The sequence below is a fragment of the Ovis canadensis genome, chromosome 2, assembly GCF_042477335.2.
Source record: "Ovis canadensis isolate MfBH-ARS-UI-01 breed Bighorn chromosome 2, ARS-UI_OviCan_v2, whole genome shotgun sequence".
Classification (NCBI taxonomy): Eukaryota; Metazoa; Chordata; class Mammalia; order Artiodactyla; family Bovidae; genus Ovis; species Ovis canadensis.
In genome coordinates this window covers 183,538,589-183,558,352 of record NC_091246.1, presented here as the reverse complement: position 1 = coordinate 183,558,352, position 19,764 = coordinate 183,538,589, and the positions used below count along the sequence as shown (strand labels likewise).

Genomic DNA, 19,764 nt, shown 5'->3' with positions numbered 1-19,764 from the left:
GCCCATCAGTCATTGTTTTAACACTAATATTTTTCATTATATATTTGACTCTTGTATTTTTCAAGCTATCTTTTTTTTTTTTTAATGTCAATGAGAGTTAAAAAACCATGCTGGTTAAAGTTTTGCAAAATAAGCACAAAGCTAACCCTAGCTAAAGAAAAAAAAGTACAGCCCATGAATTTTTAACAGTTCATACATAATATATCATAAAAGTAAGATGAGTAATATGGGACATGGGCTTTAATAAAAAGCTCCTTGACCATTTCTCTGTGACTTTGAGATATAATCAATACCCAAAAAAGGTATCTTGGGGACAAGGCAAGATTTATAATATTTTTGCTGAGAGTGACATTTTCTACTTACTCTATCAGCTGGGGGATATGATGCTGAATTGCAGAGAACACAAGAAAGGAAAGTATTTTTATCTATCTGACAACGCTTCAAGGATGCATTTTATGGTTCACTTGTGACATCACATTTGATGGAGGAAAATAACCACCTGAACAAGTATTCTGAAGGCGACAGGGAAACTCACATGCATTTCAACATCAGTTCGTGAGTGCGTCAGACTCTGGCTTCTTTCCACATCTGAGAGTAAATCCCCGGATGAAAGATCTAAGATGCGTGAGTGAAGTTTCTGGGTAAAAACAGGCAGAAACTTTGAACAGTGTTGATTTAATTGCTTGTTTCAAAATCCTGCCTCAGACAGGTAAATCTCAAAAGAGTTGACATTTCTAGATTAGCTAACACATATCCTAACCCAAAAAATGTTTATCTGAGGTTATTAGTGTTCTATATATACACATGTGCAAATTACAGCTTACAAACAATAATCACACTTTCACAGTCTGTCAATATGCATTGGAAAATAAGTAGTAAGGAAAAAGAAACAGTAAGAAAAATGTGAATACCCCAATACACTTATTAGCCAGCATGAAAATTAACTTTTGATATTCACATTATGAAACACTCACCATTTTAACCTTATTATGTTGAGCAGTGGTTAAAATTTGAGCAAATAATTATAAAAATGACCTTATTTCTAAACAGCATTGATCTTGTGAAATCTTTCCTTGCACACATTTCAACTCAAAGTCATTAATGTCATCTGTTAGGAACAATTAATGTGAATAGAAAATAATTGCATCAGGGATCTGGGGACTTGGAGGGTTTCATGCATTAATATTCACATGCTATTCGATTATATACTCAATTCTTTATTTCAGTTTTGCTTGGGTGGCCTCCTAAACCAGGGACATTTCACTATATTAATCTTTATCCTAATTACTAAGGCTTTTCTGCGGACATTAAATTTGATCTGTTTAATTGCAAATACAATAAAACTTGTGATTTATGTCTCATGTTTCTGCTAGGCTGATGACATTTTTAAAATGGTACTTGCAGCCTGGTTTGTCTTGGTTACAACTTTTGTGACTTCAGACACTAAAAAATCGAATTGAGTAAGTAAATAATGTGACTGAGATGGCTCCCTCACCTCTGAAAAGTTTTTCTATTCCTTTGTTTCCCAGGAAAGGCCTTGCTGCATGCTGATGTTGATCTGGGAAATGACTGATTCTCTGCCATTAATTCCTGCTAGGATCATCTTAGCGTGCAGGGGTTTGCCGGACAGTCACGTTGTCCCAGCAGATCCATCATGTTGTCAGCAAGGATGTAAATGCCTCTAAAATGAGGCCTGTTTTACTCTGTTTCCCATTTGACTTTCTTCAGGTTCAACTCGTGTGAAAGCCCTACGTACGTGGTTAGTTGGGAAGTGGCGGTTCAGAGGTTAGTCATGTCTAACACTCGTGATCCTGCAGACGGTAGCCCGCAAGTCTCCTTTGTTCATGGGATTTCTGAGGCAGGAATACTGGAATGGGCTGCCATTTCCTTCTCCAGATCTTCCTGACCCAGGTTCAAACCTATGTCTCCTGCATTACAGGTGGATTCTTTATTGCTGAGCTTGGTTAGTCAGTCACAACAAATTCCATCCAGCTCTCAGGATGAGCATGGTGGTAGGGCTGCGCTGCAACCAATTGCAAGAATAAAGGCTTTTTTTTTTTTCCTGCTATGGATCAGTTCTCCTTCTTATCAGTGGAGCCTCAAATCATTTACTTCAGACTTATACTTTTGCTTCTCTCAACCTGTGTTTGTGGAGTTACTTTTATCAAAAATAACATAAATAACTAGTTGTTCATTATTTTGAAAATGCTAGTTTCTCCAAGAAACTTAAGACATAGGTAAGTAGAACCAGGATGTTGTTTTTGCACAATTTCTATAATGCTTATCTCAAGCATTCTCTAGAGTATGAGTTCCCCGGGACCAAAGATCCTTTAAGACCCAAGACCTGCCACAATGTGAATGCTCAGTAAGTAACTGACTGATGCTTCTTACAGCCCATAAAGAAGAAGCTCTCTCTGTTTTCTCCACCCAAATCTGGGTTTTAAGGACTGAGAGAGTGCCAAAAAAATGATAACATTCTGACTTAAGAACACATTTATCATTATGCAAAGAGTCCAAGAAGTTATGGGAAATGACATTCAACAAAAGAAATGATGATTTTGAGTGGTATATCATGTGATTTGGGGGAAGAGTCCTTATAGATTAGATATCTGACTTCTTATTTGGTTAATGGTTATATTTCACTCCTTTTTACCAGATATATGATGCTATCATTTTGCTTTCAGCATGAGTATGTGTATATATAAACTCATCATCCTAAATGATGTTATATTTTATTTTATTTTTATGCAAGTGGTCAGGTTTCCCAGGTGGCTCAGTGGTAAAGAATCCGCCTGCCAATGCAGGAGATGGAGGTTTGATTTCTGGGTTGAGAAGGTCCTCTGGAGGAGAAAATGGCAACCCACTTCAGTATACTTGCCTGTAAAGTCCCATGGACAGAGGAGCCTGGTGGGGTTCAGTCCCTGGGGTCATGAAGAGTTGGACTAAGCGACTGAGCATAGTCAGTTTTCTCCACTGAAATACGTAGAGTCATGAGGGAGAGGGTAAAGATCCTAGAGCAAGGGGACTTGAGTTTTAGCCCTAAGATACAGGTTTTACCAGATCTGGGGATGTAACTGAATCTCTTTGTCTCAGATTACTTGCCAGCCACAAAAGGATGGAAGAAGCTACTTAACCTACCTCTCAGGTAGGGAAAGGTACTGGCGTAGTCAGAAAGGATAATAAATAAGACAGCATGGTGAAATTTATAGTCTTATATCAATTAACTGTCATAATTGATGATAATTTCTTAAATGTTAAGGTATAAATGAATCATTTACTATTATAGTTTCCACATATGTAGGGAAAATAAAAATAGACTTAGATGAAAATAAAATCTACTTCTGTGTTAAGGCTGTAGGTAAGAAAATGATAGGTAAAGATCATCCTTTCACATATACACATTCTTCACGGTTAAATTACCACAAAAGCTCACCAGCCCACAGGTGTTATACTTCTTATAATAAGAATTTTTATGAAAGGTTTATATTATATATATACATATATATATATATAATAAATCATCAAAGGAGGAGAGAGAATATCACTATTCAAACTGGGACTGTGATATTATCTGGCCATAATTCAGATCTCAGGGAAAAGTAGGTAAAATGTATACACAGGGAACTCAAAGTCAGAAATACATATTCACACACACATGTGTGTGTGTGTGTGTGTGTGTGTGTGTGTGTGTATGTGTGTGTATGGATTTTCAGCTTCATGGAGAAGAGGCTACTTTGTGTCACTATGCAGGAGGAGGGGTGAGGATCTGTGAGATAAGTGGTGGTGCAGCTCAATCCACAGTTAGAGTGCATGCTCACACCAGAGTGAAGAGACCAAGGTCAGCTCTGGGGACCTGGGAATGCCAGAGCAGCCAGGGTCAGAAATACATGCCGCGTTAATGATTTTGCGGTAGGTTACTCTGCCTTCTTCAGTCAGTCAGCTGTATTTTCTATTTTACAGTTTTGAATCTGTAACTCAAGGCTGAGAAAGGCTGCTCTCAAGGCCAGCTGTCCATTATCCGGCAGGATGGAGGTGGAGTGGCCCCTTCACGGTGGCAAGGCTGGCTCCACCGCTCTCCAGCTAATGAACTCAGCAGAGACTGGGAACGATGTGCAGGCGGCCACTCAGAATGGGGCTGGAGGGCCACTTAGCCATTTTCTGTCTCTTCTCACTCACTGAGCTGCAGATCTTCAGATGCTGCGTCGGCCTGTGGCATTTAACAGAATTCTACCTGTGGGTTTTCGCTCAGTACTGAGATGATGTCTCAACTGGAATGCAGTGATTGCTGAGGCCAGGGAAGCACTGAGTCCTTACTCAGTGCTACAGATGAGGTTAAAAAGTAGATTATCTGATAAATGTGGGTAACACGGGAAACCATGCAGGAAAAACCAAGCAAAATAGGGTGATGAGCAGCTTTTGTATATTTACTGATGTATTTCCTGAAGTTTGAAAAGGAACATGTGATTTTTTTTCACTTCAAGATGTCAGATGTAAAAAGGAACATACAAAACACATCATTTAACCATTGTTCCCTTATCTTTATTCAGATTTGGTGAGAGAATTAATCTGGTACCATAATCATCCATATAAATTATTCTCCCTTTCAACTAAGAAAACCAAATACCTGTAAAAAGGAAATTATGAGAGTGAATATGGTATATATCTGATTAATGGACTCTACCACCATGAGTAATTTAGGTTCAGCAACAAAAGGTAGATGCGAATCTATGTTTTTAATCTGATCTGCTTCAATTCTCTTGATTTACTCAGCCTTGGTAAATGCTCTAGTAGTGATATCCTGAATTCTACCCTGTCCTGTTTTATATTCTCTAGAGTTCTTTCTCTCCTTGTGGAAAAGGTCTCTCAGTCAAAGGAGATGGCTCCTCCGCCCACAATTCTTGAATTCCTGTTTTATTTATGAAGTGAGGTCTGCTATTGCCAAATGATCCAGGGCTAAAGCTTCTTTACCGACTGTATTTTCCTGAATTCTATTATCTATTTCTAAAGCACTCTACCAACATTAGAAGGTATTTTTCTACTCTCCAAAAATTTCCTGGCAGGATATTTAGAGGAGGAGTGGAAGAATTTCTTGGGATTTGCCCACTCGCAATTGGTATCTTTGGTCATTCAGCACCCTCTGCAAGAGACACAGTACCAGCAGCTGCCCCTTGTCATTTCTTGTGTCTAAGATTATGTTCACCTGCTCCTGCTCACTCCCTTGTGGAGCACTGCTGCTCCTACTAGCTTGTGAGTTGGTTGCTTATTTGTACTTGGCCTTGAGTCAGGCTTCTCTGATGGCTCAGTAGTAAAGAATCTACCTGCAATGCAGAAGACTCAGGTTTGATCCCTGGGTTGGGAAGGTCCCCTGCAGGAGGGCATGGCAATTCACTCCAGTATTCTTGCCTAGAAAATCCCATGGACATAGGAGCCCGGTGGGCTAGAGTCCATACAGTTGCAAAGAGCTGGACATGACTGAAATGACTGAGCATGCAAGAGTGCTCCCTCACAGAGCTACTTGTTATAGGAAAAGTGGAACACCAGAGGACAGTCATGTTTCAAGTATTGAGTGAGCCCCTGGGACAGCTGCCAAGTGAGGGTCCTTGGCTTCATGCAGGAAAGAATTCAAGAACGAGTCATAGTAAAGTGAAACCAGGTTTATTTAGAGAGATATATTCCAAAAACAGAGTATGGGCTGTCTCAGAAGATGAGAGATTGCACCAAAATATAGGGTGGTTAGTTTTCACGGGCTGGGTAATTTCACAGGCTAAAGAATGGGAGGATTATTACAACTATTTTGGAAAAGGAGTAGAATTTCCAAGAATTGGGGTGTTACCCACCTTTTGGTTTATATGGTCAGCCTTGGAACTGTCCCATGTCTCATGTACATCATGAGAATTGCTGGGCTGGATGAAGCACAAGCTGGAATCAAGATTGCTGGGAGAAATACCAATAACCTCAGATATGCAGATGATACCACCCTTACAGCAGAAAGAAAAGAACTAAAGGTCCTCTTGATGAAAGTGAAAGAGGAGAGTGAAAAAGTTGACTTAAAACTCCACATTTAGAAAACTAAGATCATGGCATCTAGTCCCATCACTTCATGGCAAATAGATGGGGAAATAATGGAAGCAGTGACAGACTTTATTTTTTGGGCTCCAAAGTCACTGCAGGTGGTGACTGCAGCCATGAAATAAAAGGACACTTGCTCCTTGGAAGAAAAGTCATGACCAACCAAGACAACCTATTAAAAAGCAGAGACATTACTTTGCCAAAAAGGTCTGTCTAGTCAAGGCTATGGTTTTTCCAGTGGTCATGTACGGATGTAAGAGTCGGACTATAAAGAAAGCTGAGCGCCGAAGAATTGATGCTTTTGAACTGTGGTGTTGGAGAAGACTCTTGAGAGTTCCTTTGACTGCAAGAAGATTCAACCATTCCATCCTAAAGGAAATCAGTCCTGAATATTCATTGGAAGGACTGATGCTAAAGCTGAAACTCCAATACTTTGGCCATCTGATGTGAAGAACTGACTCACTGGAAAAGACCCTGATGCAGGAAAGATTGAAGGCGGGAGGAGAAGGGGATGACAGAGGATAAGATGGTCAGATGGCATCACCAACTCGATGGACATGAGTCTGAGTAAGCTCCGGGAGTTGGTGATGCCTGGTATACTGCAGTCCATGGAGGTGCAAATTGTTAGACACGACTGAGCGACAGAACTGAACTGAACTGAATGGTCTACTAGAGCCTAAAAAGCCTGATGAGGCTTAAAGTCTACTAGAAGTAAAATCTTCCACCATCTTGGGCCTAATAAGTTCTGTTTTGCTGTTGTTTGTTTATTTATTTATTTGCTCTGTGGATTTAAAAAAAAATCATATCCTATTCTTAACGACTGTGTCATTCTTTTGATGGCTGTACCCTGCCACCTTCCTACCTGTCTCATAGTGGCCTGAATCTTAGGCTGATTTCTTGGATGAAGAACTTACTGCTTCTTCAGCTGTGGCTTTGTTTTCAAATTGTCCTCTTCCATGTTAGAGAGCTGATCTCGGCTCACAACTTCCAGAGAGCTTCCTAGAGCCCGATTCTTGCTCTCTCAACTCAGCCCTAGGCTGGTCCCAGGTGGTGTGTTTCATCTCCTTTAATCCCAACACAAGGGAAACAAGTTTGGAGTGTGTAATTATGAAATCCTCTGAGCATCTTTGGATTTTGCCAATTCCATAGTTTTCCTGTGATGAAATTTAAACCTTGGCTATCCACTGTTACAGGGGTGGAAAACATGTGTGGTGTATTTGGTATATGTTTAACAGACTTGTTCTAAATATGGCTTGAATTAGACATCACCAAGTGAAAAGCCTTGTTCCTTCTGTTGAGTAATAAAGTGATTTTCACAGATATGTGCAAGGCTCTGAAAGGAGGTTCAAGGAAATCTCCTAAAATGACTTGGAGCTTGATAAAGATAATTTTTCACTGGAAGCTTTACTCACCAAATGACCATTCAAAAACCCCAAGTTTTATCTTACTGACACACTAGATTTACATTTTTACTTATATTTTGCCACACCCAGAAAGGTGATTTTTCATCAGCCCTTCCAAATCCCATCAAGAGATATTGTGGCAGACCCTTGGTTCACATTTCAGAGGTTTCATTCCATTCCATTAAGAATTTATCATAAAACTGAATATTATATAACTGTGTATTATATAACTGAGTATTGTATGGTCCTTTCTTAGATTCACAAAAATTTGAGCCTAGAACAAATGTTTTTGGATAAAAGCTAATGTTTAATTACTTATGTCATTATTTCCATTTGGGGATACAAAGATAGAACAGTCTAACTATTTGCCTTCGGTCATCCTGCCAATGCCAGAGCATGCCTTTTGAATATTTTCTTAGAAGTCCTTTAAAAATATGTCCATCAAAATTTGATCTCATTTCAGAGTCTAAAATTTTTATAGCTATTTTTTTTAGCCATCTATAACAGTCCTTGCTGCAATTATTATTTTCCATGACAACTTTCAGATTTTCCTCACATAACCATTTTTCTGGGCCCTTAGTGCATTCTCTTTCACTCTGGATGGTGCTTCTGCAAATGACATGGTTCTACATCCTCTTTTCTACTTCTCTGGGATCCAAGGTTATAAAATGTTTTGAAACAATTATTTCAAAGCTATATTCAAAACCTTCTTCAAGGGTCCCTGCTGCCATGACAACCTAATTACCCAGCGGCTGCCTTAGGGAGCATTTCGTTTGGTGACTAGGGAGTTTATTTGGGGCTTCTGCAGCTTAGACTGATGACTAGAGTGTCTCAAATCTGTCCTGTTCTTAAATCCCATGAAGAGTGCCCTGAGATCCTGCTGGGAGAGGACCAATGAGACATGGATTAGGATGTAAACAGCAAACCATGCTCTCAGGAGTCTCCACTCTAATTAGTCCAACAAGAAGCATTTACGAAGCATCTACTATGTGAGAGTCCTAACTATGAACCATGAACAGACTCAAATAAGCTCATTAGTGTAATCTATAATGTGAATGAGGAGCCTGGACACACTGATGAGAAAAAAAAAAAGAAGCATTTTTAAGGCAGGATATACAAGAGAGATGCAGGAAGAGTAAGATAGAGGCAGAGGAGGAGGTGAGAGTAGGGGTCAGTGTGGCAACACGGTTAAATAGGTGCTGATGCACTGTGGGCTGTGATCAGTTGCTCAATTGCATCCGAACTCTGTGACCCCAGGGACTGTAGCCCACCAGGTTCCTCTGTCTGTGGAAATTTCGAGGCAAGAATACTGGAGTGGATAGCGGTTTAGACCCAGGGATCTAACTCACATCTCTTGCATCTCCTGCGTTGGCTGCCAGATTCTTTATCATTAGCGCCACCTAGGAAGCCCTATAAATAAGATAATATTCTGTGCAAAAAAGGTTTAGGCCACAGGTGCTTAGGTCTCCCTGTCAAGCTCGCAAATCGCTTGGTCTCCTTACGTAAAGCAAACAGGAAGGAATCATAAGTATTTAATATGTAACAGCCAAGTGACAGAAGTTCGGAAACAGTTTGCAGAGTGAGGGGATTAGCCCACTCAGACCTGGGAAGAGCCAGTTCCTAATGGTGATTCACACCTGCCTCCCAACCCTAAAACTCTCTGAAGCTTCACTTTTGTCTTTTTCTGTGACTCTGATCTGAGAGAGGAAGTGATTTAGCTCAGTCTGAGCCTATTCTGGGATCCAAGAAATACAGAAGTGCCTTGAAATTTCCATTTTTATCACTAATTACTTTAACAGGTACTTTAATAAGTGCTTTGCAATTGCCCCTGCTGTTTTGTAAAATTATCTACGCTGCATTTTACATTTTTAATCAAGCTTTATTTTTGAAAAATCTCCTGGATTTCTGAAGGTTTTTGACTTTTACATGTGGGGGGAAAATTTTTTCCTCTGATTTCATAGAACTAAAGGAATTAGGGAGAAAAACAACTTGACCTTCTATTTTTTGCCAGACTTAATAGAAACTGCACTGATGGTCACTAGAGTCCAATACTCTGTTTATTAAGAAGAAATGATTCACCTCCTTCCCTGTGATGGAAATGAACGCTGAGTGAAGTCCCTTCCCAGATCTTATCTCATGAATCCTCACACTGCTGTACAGAAGAAGGTAACTTCTTATTTTTAAGGGTGAAGAACTCAAACAACCGAAGCTAAAGATGGTATCCAGAGTCATAAGGATATACTCCAGTGAGTGGCAGAAGCAGGATTCTCTCCCAGGTCACCCTTACCATTGAGTTCAAACTCTACCCCATTCTATTCACTTATCCCCTCAAGGAAGGAAACAGCCTCAGAGGTATCTTCTGTAAGATGAGTTGCTTCAGTTCAGTTCAGTTCAATTGCTCAGTCCTGTCCACCTCTTTGTGACCCCATGGACTACAGCACGCCAGGCCTCCCTGTCCATCACCAACTCCTGGAATTTACTCAAACTCGTGTCATGAGTTACTCATTTCTGTCTAAATTCTAAGCCCATAATTTATGCTATTCCCATTAAGTGAACGCTGTTGTCTTGGGAATTTTCTTGCCAAGATCTATTCTCAGAGGCAGATAATAACTAAAAAAGAAGTATTCATAACAACAACAGTAACAATAGCTGTGACAACTGATTAAGCTTTTTTTAGCACTAAGTATCTATTTTCACAAATTTTATCATTGTAAATCCTTATTGCAATTCACAGTAAAGACTATAATTATCCCCATTTACAGGTGAAGAAATGGTGGTTCAGAGTTAAAATTATTTTCTAAGGTCATATAAATCATACTTAAATCCTAGGCAGTTTGACTGAAGAGTTCAGACTTAATTCTACAATTAAATCTGGTTAATGATAGTTTCGTGGAAACAACTTATTAAAATAACTATTTAAATTAATTAGACAAGACAATTACACAGAATTAAAAAACAGAAATAACTCTAAGTACAATGTCACAGCTTCACTTACTATACTGAGACATTAATTATTAATTTATTCAAAAATGTACTTTCTTTATGATTATTATTATTGATAATATTTTTGGTATCAGTGATATTTCCTTCTTAGGTCTGTATGTTCTTTTCAGGAAAACACAATTTGTATATAAATATTTGGAGCTAACTAAAAAGTAAAACTAAGGAATCAAGATTGCTGGGAGAAATATCAATAACCTCAGATATGCAGATGACACCACCCTTATGGCACAAAGTGAAGAGGAACTAAAAAGCCTCTTGATGAAAGTAAAAGAGGAGAGTGAAAAAGTTGGCTTAAAGTTCAACATTCAGAAAACGAAGATCATGGCATCCGGTCCCATCACTTCATGGGAAATAGATGGGGAAACAGTAGAAACAGTGTCAGACTTTATTTTTGGGGGCTCCAAAATCACTGCAGATGGTGACTGCAGCCATGAAATTAAAAGATGCTTACTCCTTGGAAGAAAGGTTATTAGCAACCAAGATAGTATATTGAAAAGCAGAGACATTACTTTGCCGACTAAGGTCCGTCTAGACAAGGCTATGGGTTTTCCAGTGGTCATGTATGGATGTGAGAGTTGGACTGTGAAGAAAGCTGAGTGCTAAAGAATTGATGCTTTTGAACGGTGGTATTGGAGAAGACTCTTGAGAGTCCCTTGGACTGCAAGGAGATCCAACCAGTCCATTCTGAAGGAGATCAGCCCTGGGATTTCCTTGGAAGGAATGATGCTAAAGCTGAAACTCCAGTACTTTGGCCACCTCATGAGAAGAGTTGACTCACTGGAAAAGACTCTGATGCTGGGAGGGATTGGGGTCAGGAGAAGAAGGGGACAACTGAGGATGAGATGGCTGGATGGCACCACTGACTCGATGGATGTGAGTCTGAGTGAACTCCGGGAGCTGGTGATGGACAGGGAGGCCTGGCGTGCAGTGATTCATGGGGTCGCAAAGAGTCGGACATGACTGAGCAACTGAACTGAACTGAACTGAAGGGAAAAATAGCAAGGATTTATAGAGTGCTCGCTACATGTCTTGCTAAGGCAAAAAAAAAAAAAAGTCAAGATGCTATTTTTTCCTTATTTAATCCTAGGATCATCTAACAAGGGAGAATCTATGAGTTCCGCTTTTCAGATGAATAAGCTGAGGAACAACAGGAGTTAAAGAATACACCAGGTAAGGGATTTGAACCTGGAAAGAGACTTCAGGGTCCCTCATGACGTCTTTTGCTACTATGTTCTCTTATTTGGGGTACGATCATGAACAAATGCAGCCTCTGCCAACAAGGTGCTTGTAGGACAGGCCACTGTACCGTCAGTGTCACGTGCCATGGGAACCTCAGCAAAGGGCTCTAGCAGGGCTCCTCCCAGGAAGAAATAGCTAAGTTGAGATTTTATGAACAAGAAATGATGAGGCGGGGAAGAAGCCAAGAAAGAAAAAAAGGACTTTGGGGCAACACCTACACAAAGGTCCAGAGATGAGGGAGAGTGACACATTCCTGCATTCAGCTCAGCAAGACCACAGCGGCAAACCTGAGGAGGAGCACGGTGAGAGGGACATCTCAGTAACAAGGCACCTGTGGCAAGTCACATGCGGTGAGCAAGTAGTGGAACCCGGATTTGAACCCATCACTCTACAAAACACATGCTTTCTCTCCCCTTCCTTTGCCCACCACACATTTTCCCCTAATGCTGAACATGGCTGCTGGCCTCCATGACCCCTGTCCATGTAAACAAGGCCTGGAAGAAGACACTAGAAGGGTCCAGAGGAAATGTGGCTACAGAAGGCACATACAGCTTCTAGCCTTCTCATCAAGCTTCTTCCTAAAAGGGCTGCCAAGGAGTTTCACCCAGGATCCTCGCTCATGCTGCATGCTAGGGCTGTCCTAAGAGCTGCCCGTGCTCCAGAGACCTCTAGGCACTAATCCTGAAGACCTAGAGTGACTCCTCCTATGATGCCAAAATAGTCCATGCATCATGCAGGCTGCCAGCAGGAAACCAGACCTGAGCCCTGCTCTGTTCTTGCAATCACTGTGAGGGGATATTAACATCAAACAATTATTGCTTGACCATAGACAAGATTCTTCTAGAAAAGGAAAATGTCTTGTCAGTGTTTGGAAGAACAAAAACAAACAAACAAACAAACAAACCAATCATGCGGAATTATTTATCAGATGGGTGCTGCCTTACATTATTAAAGGAAAAATGAGAACAAATGAAATGCAGAGTTTTGGAGATTACATAACCACTGGGACCTTCACAGGCGCCAAGAGTCACTCTCACAATATTTCCCTGCAGGGGGGCTGGGGTAAGACACAGATCAGAGTAGATGAAGACGACCTCTGTGATGAGCCCTCCTCTGCATATTATGGGTCAATGCCCTGACTCTAATGGGACGAATTGCTGGAGTCCCATTCAGTTTATAACATTTGTGAAGACATATCAAGCAAGGCAGTTTCTGGCTGAATGTTCAGCGAAGGCCCATAGTCTCAGCACCTTTGGCAGTTAATACTAAGTTGTGCATTATCAGGGTCTCAGACTCATGACTTTATTTGGCCTTACAGGTTTTGTTGCTACATATCTGAGACATAATTTCCCTGGAGTTACATCCCCACAGCAGTTTTTTTTTTTTTTAATCCACTATTACTCTACCCCAAGGTAAGAAATGCCTCATGGTATTATAAACAAGCAGTTGAAAATTGTTATTTATGTGGCTTCCTAATAGCAATTTGAAATATAGCACATAAAATTACTAGCTTACAATACTGTTCAATATTAACAGTGGGAAGGGTAATATGTAAAACAGACATTAAAGGATTAGCTGTAAAATACATTTCACTGAGCTAAATCATTTCTTGGCAAATGGCAGTTTCCAGCTATTACATAGGATTTATCAAGTCAAGTGGATTTATTTTGATTTTTCTATTAGTTTGTTAAATATAGTCTCTATTTCAATTTCAATTTTGTGTGTGTGCAAATTAGGACAAGCTGTTAAAAACAAAATCTGAGATAGAAATGACATCAAAATTGTTTCTTGGTTTCCCCAGCAAACCCTCCAATAAGTTGACTACAGACTCAGCTATAACATCCAAAAGAAAAGTACATGATATGAGATTACAAACATCTATATGACATTTTAGGCAGTTTATAACTGCATCAAAAAGGCATATCCTCCATGAGACATAAAACAATGCTTCCATTGTTTTTGCTTCATATTTGAAAGCACAGAACACTTTACCCTTATCAAGCATGTTCAGTAAACACTATGAATTTGTGAACCAGGCACTGAGAAAGAAGGTGAAAAGAGAAATTCCTAGTCTTTTAGAGTGGGAATTATTAAGTATTAAATGAATATTTGACGCATAAACACAAATAACATAATCTCTCCATTTTCTTCTAAGATAATCACCAGTTACCATAATCCTAAAATTATTCTGTTCTCAAATCACTACAGATTTATTAATTTTCATAAGTTGCCTTGATGGGAACTTTCTTAAAAGATGCAAACTAACCTTCCTCTGAGTTTCTTTTCATTTGATAACATATGCAACATTTTCAATCTCAGAGAATACCAAAAACGGGTTTTGGTTACTGATTTATAAATAACTATTACAAAGAAATTGGTTATAGATCTACAAATATTACAAGGCACTACAGAGACAAGAAACTATCCCTTAGACTAACTTGTGAAACTATCGGAAAGTCCCAATTGCCAAGAATTTTTATTTAGAATTCGAGATCCATTTTGAACACTTGTTATTAGTCAGCTAATTTTAAAGACAACAAATTTCTTCTCAGACTATGAGTTGGGGACCACAAATATTTCTCCTCAAATGCCCAATGTTCACAATTTCAGGGGCTTCAAATAATTTTTTTTCAATATAAATCTCTACTTTCTTGTTCAGCTATTTTGTGTGGGATGGTGTAGCTTTTTTCATAGATATTGATACTTTTCCATTGTTTGAAAACTAATGAAATAAGAAACCCTCTAATTTGAATGTACAAAAGTATCATCATTGTGTCAGATGGTGATATTAATGTGCAGGAGTTTATTGAAGACTGGATGTTCAAGGCAAGAAATTTCTGAATTTATAAGGTTATGATAGAGACTCCATTCGTTCAAGTGCTTGGGACATATTACTCGGTAAATGTTAGCTATTTTCAGGATCAGTGACATAATTTACAGAACCCAGCGCAGCAGTTCATTTGCGAAAAACATTAAGATTTTAAGATGATTTTGGACAGGGGGGTATCAAGCACAAGGCCCTTCTAAGGCTTTACGTGACTGCACAGGTTCACAGCCACGAAGTGGGCCCTGACTATCATCTTCTTTGATAATCATTAAACTCTGAAAGATATCCATAATCAAGCAAGGATACAGTTTGTTAACTTTACTAAGCTTACTGGGTTAAGAGTGGAATTTTGAATTTTAACACGTGCTCAGTCATTCAGTTGTGTTCAACTCTTTGTAACCCCATGGACTGTAGCCCACCAGGCTCCATGGGATTTTACAGGTAAGAATACTGTAATGGGTTTCCATTTCCTTCTCCAGGGGATCTTCCTGACCCTGGCATTGAACCCACGTCTCCTGCGTCTGCTGTATTGGCAGGAGTATTCTTTACCTCTAGCGCCACCTGAGAAGCCTGAATTTTGACAGTTTTTATTAACAGAGTAGCATGCATTTCCCCACCTGTTTATCCTCAAGCAGTGACACTTGTCTACCAGTGCAAACCAACAGTAGTTATGAGACAGCTAACATGAGATCACATTCACTGAAGAACCACCACTTTGGCAGCACATAAGTAATAACAACCATCTGAAACGTAGGACTCCACATTCCAAGAAGTGCCAACAGAGTATACCCCACAGAGGTACAAATAAATGCAAATAGCAATGGAAAGAGAGGTAAATATTCCATGAATGTCAGTTTTGTCAATTCTGAGTCACAGTTGCTTTATAATCAGGATGTTAGGGTGACTTCAAAAGTTGCTGCCTATTTTCACATATTCCCCTTCGTGCCCCCACAGGAGGGCCACCCATGCTCTGAAAGGAACTCCTGCCTAGACAGGAAATCTGAGAGGAATCTCCTGCCAAATCAGCAAGATGGCCCCAGGTAGCAGTGGGCAGAGAGGTATTTTATACTCACATTCTTCTTTTTCTGCCCCCCCCCCCCCCGCCAACACCCCTCTCCTACTCCTTAGCAACTCCACATGCCTTAACACTCCCTGGTTTTCTTGATCCTGAAAGTCATTGCTGATGCTTGTTCTGTTGCTGTCCATGGTCCCTAACATGACATGGGGGTGAGGACATGTTCTGAGCAAAAACCGTGGGCACACAATCAATAAAGGCATACAAAATGGCAAATGATGACTTCAGGAGTCTACCCCTAAAAACCTTTCTGAGAACTGACAGTTTCCTAGGCCACTGCACTCTCCAGACATGGCCTCCCAAAGGCACAGTAAATAAGCTCACTAAGTTTCTTCTGCTCCCTCTCTAAATTGCCATATCTAACTATAAATTGTTGTTGTTTAGTCACTAAGTCATGCTCTACTCTTTGCCAACCCCATGGACTATAGGACTAGGCTCCTCTACCCATGGGATTTTCCAGGCAAGAACACTGGAGTGGATTGCCATTTCCTTCTCCAGGGGATCTTCCCGACCCAGGGATCAAACCATGGCTCCTGAATTGACAGGCGGATTCTTCATTCTGAACCATCATAGAAGTCCAACTATAAATTACCAGCTACAAAAACAACCATTATTATATTTCACCATGTGGTACTACATATCCCAAGGTGAAAATCCTTTCAGTTCAGCTCAGTTGCTCGGTTGTGTCCGACTCTTTGTGACCTCATCGGCTGCAGCACGCCAGGCCTCCCTGTCCATCACCAACTCCCCGAGTTTACTCAAACTCATGTCCATTGAGTTGGTGATGCCATCCAACCATCTCATCCTCTGTCGTCCCCTTCTCCTCCTGCCCTCAATCTTTCCCAGCATCAGGGTCTTTTCTCATGAATCAGCTCTTCACATCAGCTGGCCAAAGTATTGGCGTTTCAGCTTCAACATCAGTCTTTCCAATGAACACCCAGGACTGATTTCCTTTAGGATGGACTGGTTGGATTTCCTTTCTGTCCAAGGGACTCTCAAGAGTCTTCTCAAACACCACAGTTCAAAAGCATCAATTCTTTGGTGTTCAGCTTTCTTCACAGTCCAACTCTTACATCCATACATGACTACTGGAAAAACCATAGCCTTGACTAGATGGACCTTTGTTGACAAAGTAATGTCTCTGCTTTTTAATATGCTATCTAGGTTGGTCATAACTTTCCTTCCAAGGAGTAACTGTCTTTTAATTTCATGGCTTCAGTCACCATCTGCAGTGATTTTGGAGCCCCCCAAAATAAAGCCAGCCACTGTTTCCATTGTTTACCCATCTAGTTGCCATGAAATGATGGGGCTGGATGCCATGATCTTAGTTTTCTGAATGTTGAGCTTTAAGCCAGCTTTTTCACTCGTTTCTTTCACTTTCATCAAGAGGCTTTTTAGTTCCTCTTCCTGTGCCATAAGGGTGATGTCATCTGCATATCTGTGGTTATTGATATTTCTCCCAGCAATCTTGATTCAGCTTGTGCTTCATCCAGTCCAGTGTTTCTCATGATGTACTCTGCATATTAAGTTAAATAAGCAGGGTGACAATATACAGCCTTGATGTACTCCTTTTCCTATTTGGAACAAGTCTGTTGTTCCATGCCCAGTAGAACAATCTCTAATTAATTTTAGCCTATCCTGTACCACCAAAGAACCATGTAGCCTGCTGCTGGTCAATCAAGTTTTCAGTTCCTTTTCACATTTACTTCTTGAATTTGTCATCAGCCCCCAGAACCATCTGAAGGAATCAGGCAGTTCTCAATCTGATCTCGCTATTGACATTTATGTTGATCGATGTTGGCTCTTACAGAATTGGAATCCACAGATCAATTCTCTGATTAGATTCTTTCTCCCTGCTGCCATAATCATTTTATCACAGGGGCTGCTGCTATCAAATGCTGCTTTATCCTTATGAAATGGGACAGACTAAATCGGTTCCTCTAGTATGCTACAAGAAATAAAACACATTCCCCTGGTTTTAAATCTTCCTTTTCTCAAACTTTAAACATTTCCCTGATAATTTCATTCATATATAGGTTAACTTGAAGTTACTGTCCCTTAAAATTATGTTCCATGAGAGAACCAATGTTGAATCCTAAGGAAAATATATACAAGACTCCTTGAAACCAATTTTCCTTTACTCTCAGAGAATTTCAGATGTCAGATTGTAAAGCAAGTATCTCCATGTGGTTACCTTGGCCAGTTGGGTAGAGCTAATGAAAATGTCATCGTAGCTGCTAGGGTCCCAATAGCTGCTCAGGTAGCCTTGCATAAAGAGTAAGAAACAGAACTTTCAAGGTGCTTCTAGCTCCACACTTCCATTAGTTGTAAGATGGCCAAGAAAAAAGCAGTATGGCTATCATCAGAGAACTCAATCCAATTCTACAGAATCAAACTTGGAGTACATGCTCCAGGAGTGACATAAAATATGAAACACAGTCATCCAAATATTTTCTAAAGTCTACTATTAGAAAGTCTACTCTGCACTTATTCCTCTGGAGGAATAATACAAATAATTACCTTTGTAGCTACATAAACATGCAGTTGCCAGGAAGTAGAAAATATAGATGCTCAGGGCTTCTTAATATGAAACTCCAGGAGTCCACGGATAGAATTCACAGCATTTGTGAACTTGGTGGGAGAATGCACATCTTCAATTTAATGAAATCTGAACTAAAATTTAGCATCTCCTTCCTACAGGAAGGTAGGCATCAAACTTCAGTGATATATTAACTGGTGACTTTGTCACTGACAGAAATCAGACATCTTCATGTCACATTACAGTTGCTGAAAATCTATTTGAACTTGTTATTTTATACTCTAGAAATGAAGCACATATATTAATATGTCATGTTTTTTAATATTTTAGCAACTATACCTCAATATAATGTGTTTCCTTATTATCCTATGTCATTTATTTTATACATTTCAAAGCATTATTTTGACAAAGGGACCACAGGCCTCTATGATCTGAAAAAATGAACCATGGCTACAAAATGTTTATGAACCCAATTACTTGACTGTTCCCCAACCCTCCACGTCATGTTGCATGTGACATGGAAATCTTTCCCAGCCCTGATTTTCCACACATGTGAACAAGGATGGGTGAATTTCAGCCATCCTGTGTCCTGCCATTTACCTCTAGAATCTGGAGGCATTGGCTCTGGTTTGGCAAGGACCTTCTATTAATTTGAATCTCCACTAAAATAAATGAGTTTTATTTTCATTGACAAGCCTACCTCTTCAGCTATGATCATTATGTATTGTTGCAGCTGAGACCTTAATGGCATTTTAGCCCTGTGGTGGGCTCACAGAGAAACGATTTTCAAATTTCAAAAGGCCATTAAAACGTGTGCAGATGTCTGGAAAATTAATACTATTATCTAACTCTCACCCTTTGCCTGTAGGAGGCAAAGAAGAGACAAGTTTCAATAAAGATATTAGCGATCAATACATGGCCATAAAGCAAAGTGCTGTCCTTCCGGGAAGTACCAGTGATAAGAAGTGAGGAATCCAACAGCGCTTTTGAAGAGACTTTCTCATTAGATTTTTTGTTAAAGTCATTCACTCAATCTGTTAAAAATTTAAAGAGAGAATGGGGATGGAATGGAAGGTGGAAGGAGAGAGAAAGATAAAGATAATTTTCTGCTATCCTACTTCAATCTAGATGTTCAAGGTCCAGAATTCTCAAGAGTGCACACTTTCATTCATTCACATGACCGAATCTGAATTTGTCAAGGTTAATGTTAAGCAGGTTACAGTTTTTAAAGTGTTTTGCATTCTGAGAGATTTCAGCCCTATTCTGTAAAATTCTCAGGAAACGGAAATACTTTCATAGCTAGTTTCAAGGCGTTCATAAAGTTTTTAAAACCACAGTATATTCTCTTCTCTTCCTTCATTTTACTTCCAACAGATTTTCTTCTGTGTGTCCCAGGTACCCCCAAAAGTCATGAAAACCAGACTTGTAAAAATCACAGAATGGGAGCTTTATATTTTTATTAAAGGATTTCTTTTAGAGAGTCCTTCAATTTAGAAAAAGGAAACAGAATGGAAAATGTGATAAAAGATGTTTCTAGCAGGTTTTCTTTTTTTCAGATGGATGGAGCTGGCCATGGGAAATACACTGGGGATTCTTAAGGAGGTATTAT

The 19,764-nt window shown here is 39.7% G+C and overlaps 1 protein-coding gene across 8 annotated transcripts in view; it reads right to left on the bottom strand.

Moving 5' to 3' along the window:
* The window catches only part of NCKAP5 (NCK associated protein 5), a 1,138,328-nt gene that overhangs the window by 146,339 nt on the left and 972,225 nt on the right, over positions 1 to 19,764 (bottom strand). For all 8 annotated transcript variants that reach the window (XM_069577706.1, XM_069577709.1, XM_069577704.1 and 5 more), the window contains one exon: positions 536 to 637. In XM_069577706.1, the coding sequence (XP_069433807.1) occupies positions 536 to 637 (102 nt within the window). The remainder of the gene's footprint in view (positions 1 to 535; positions 638 to 19,764) is intronic.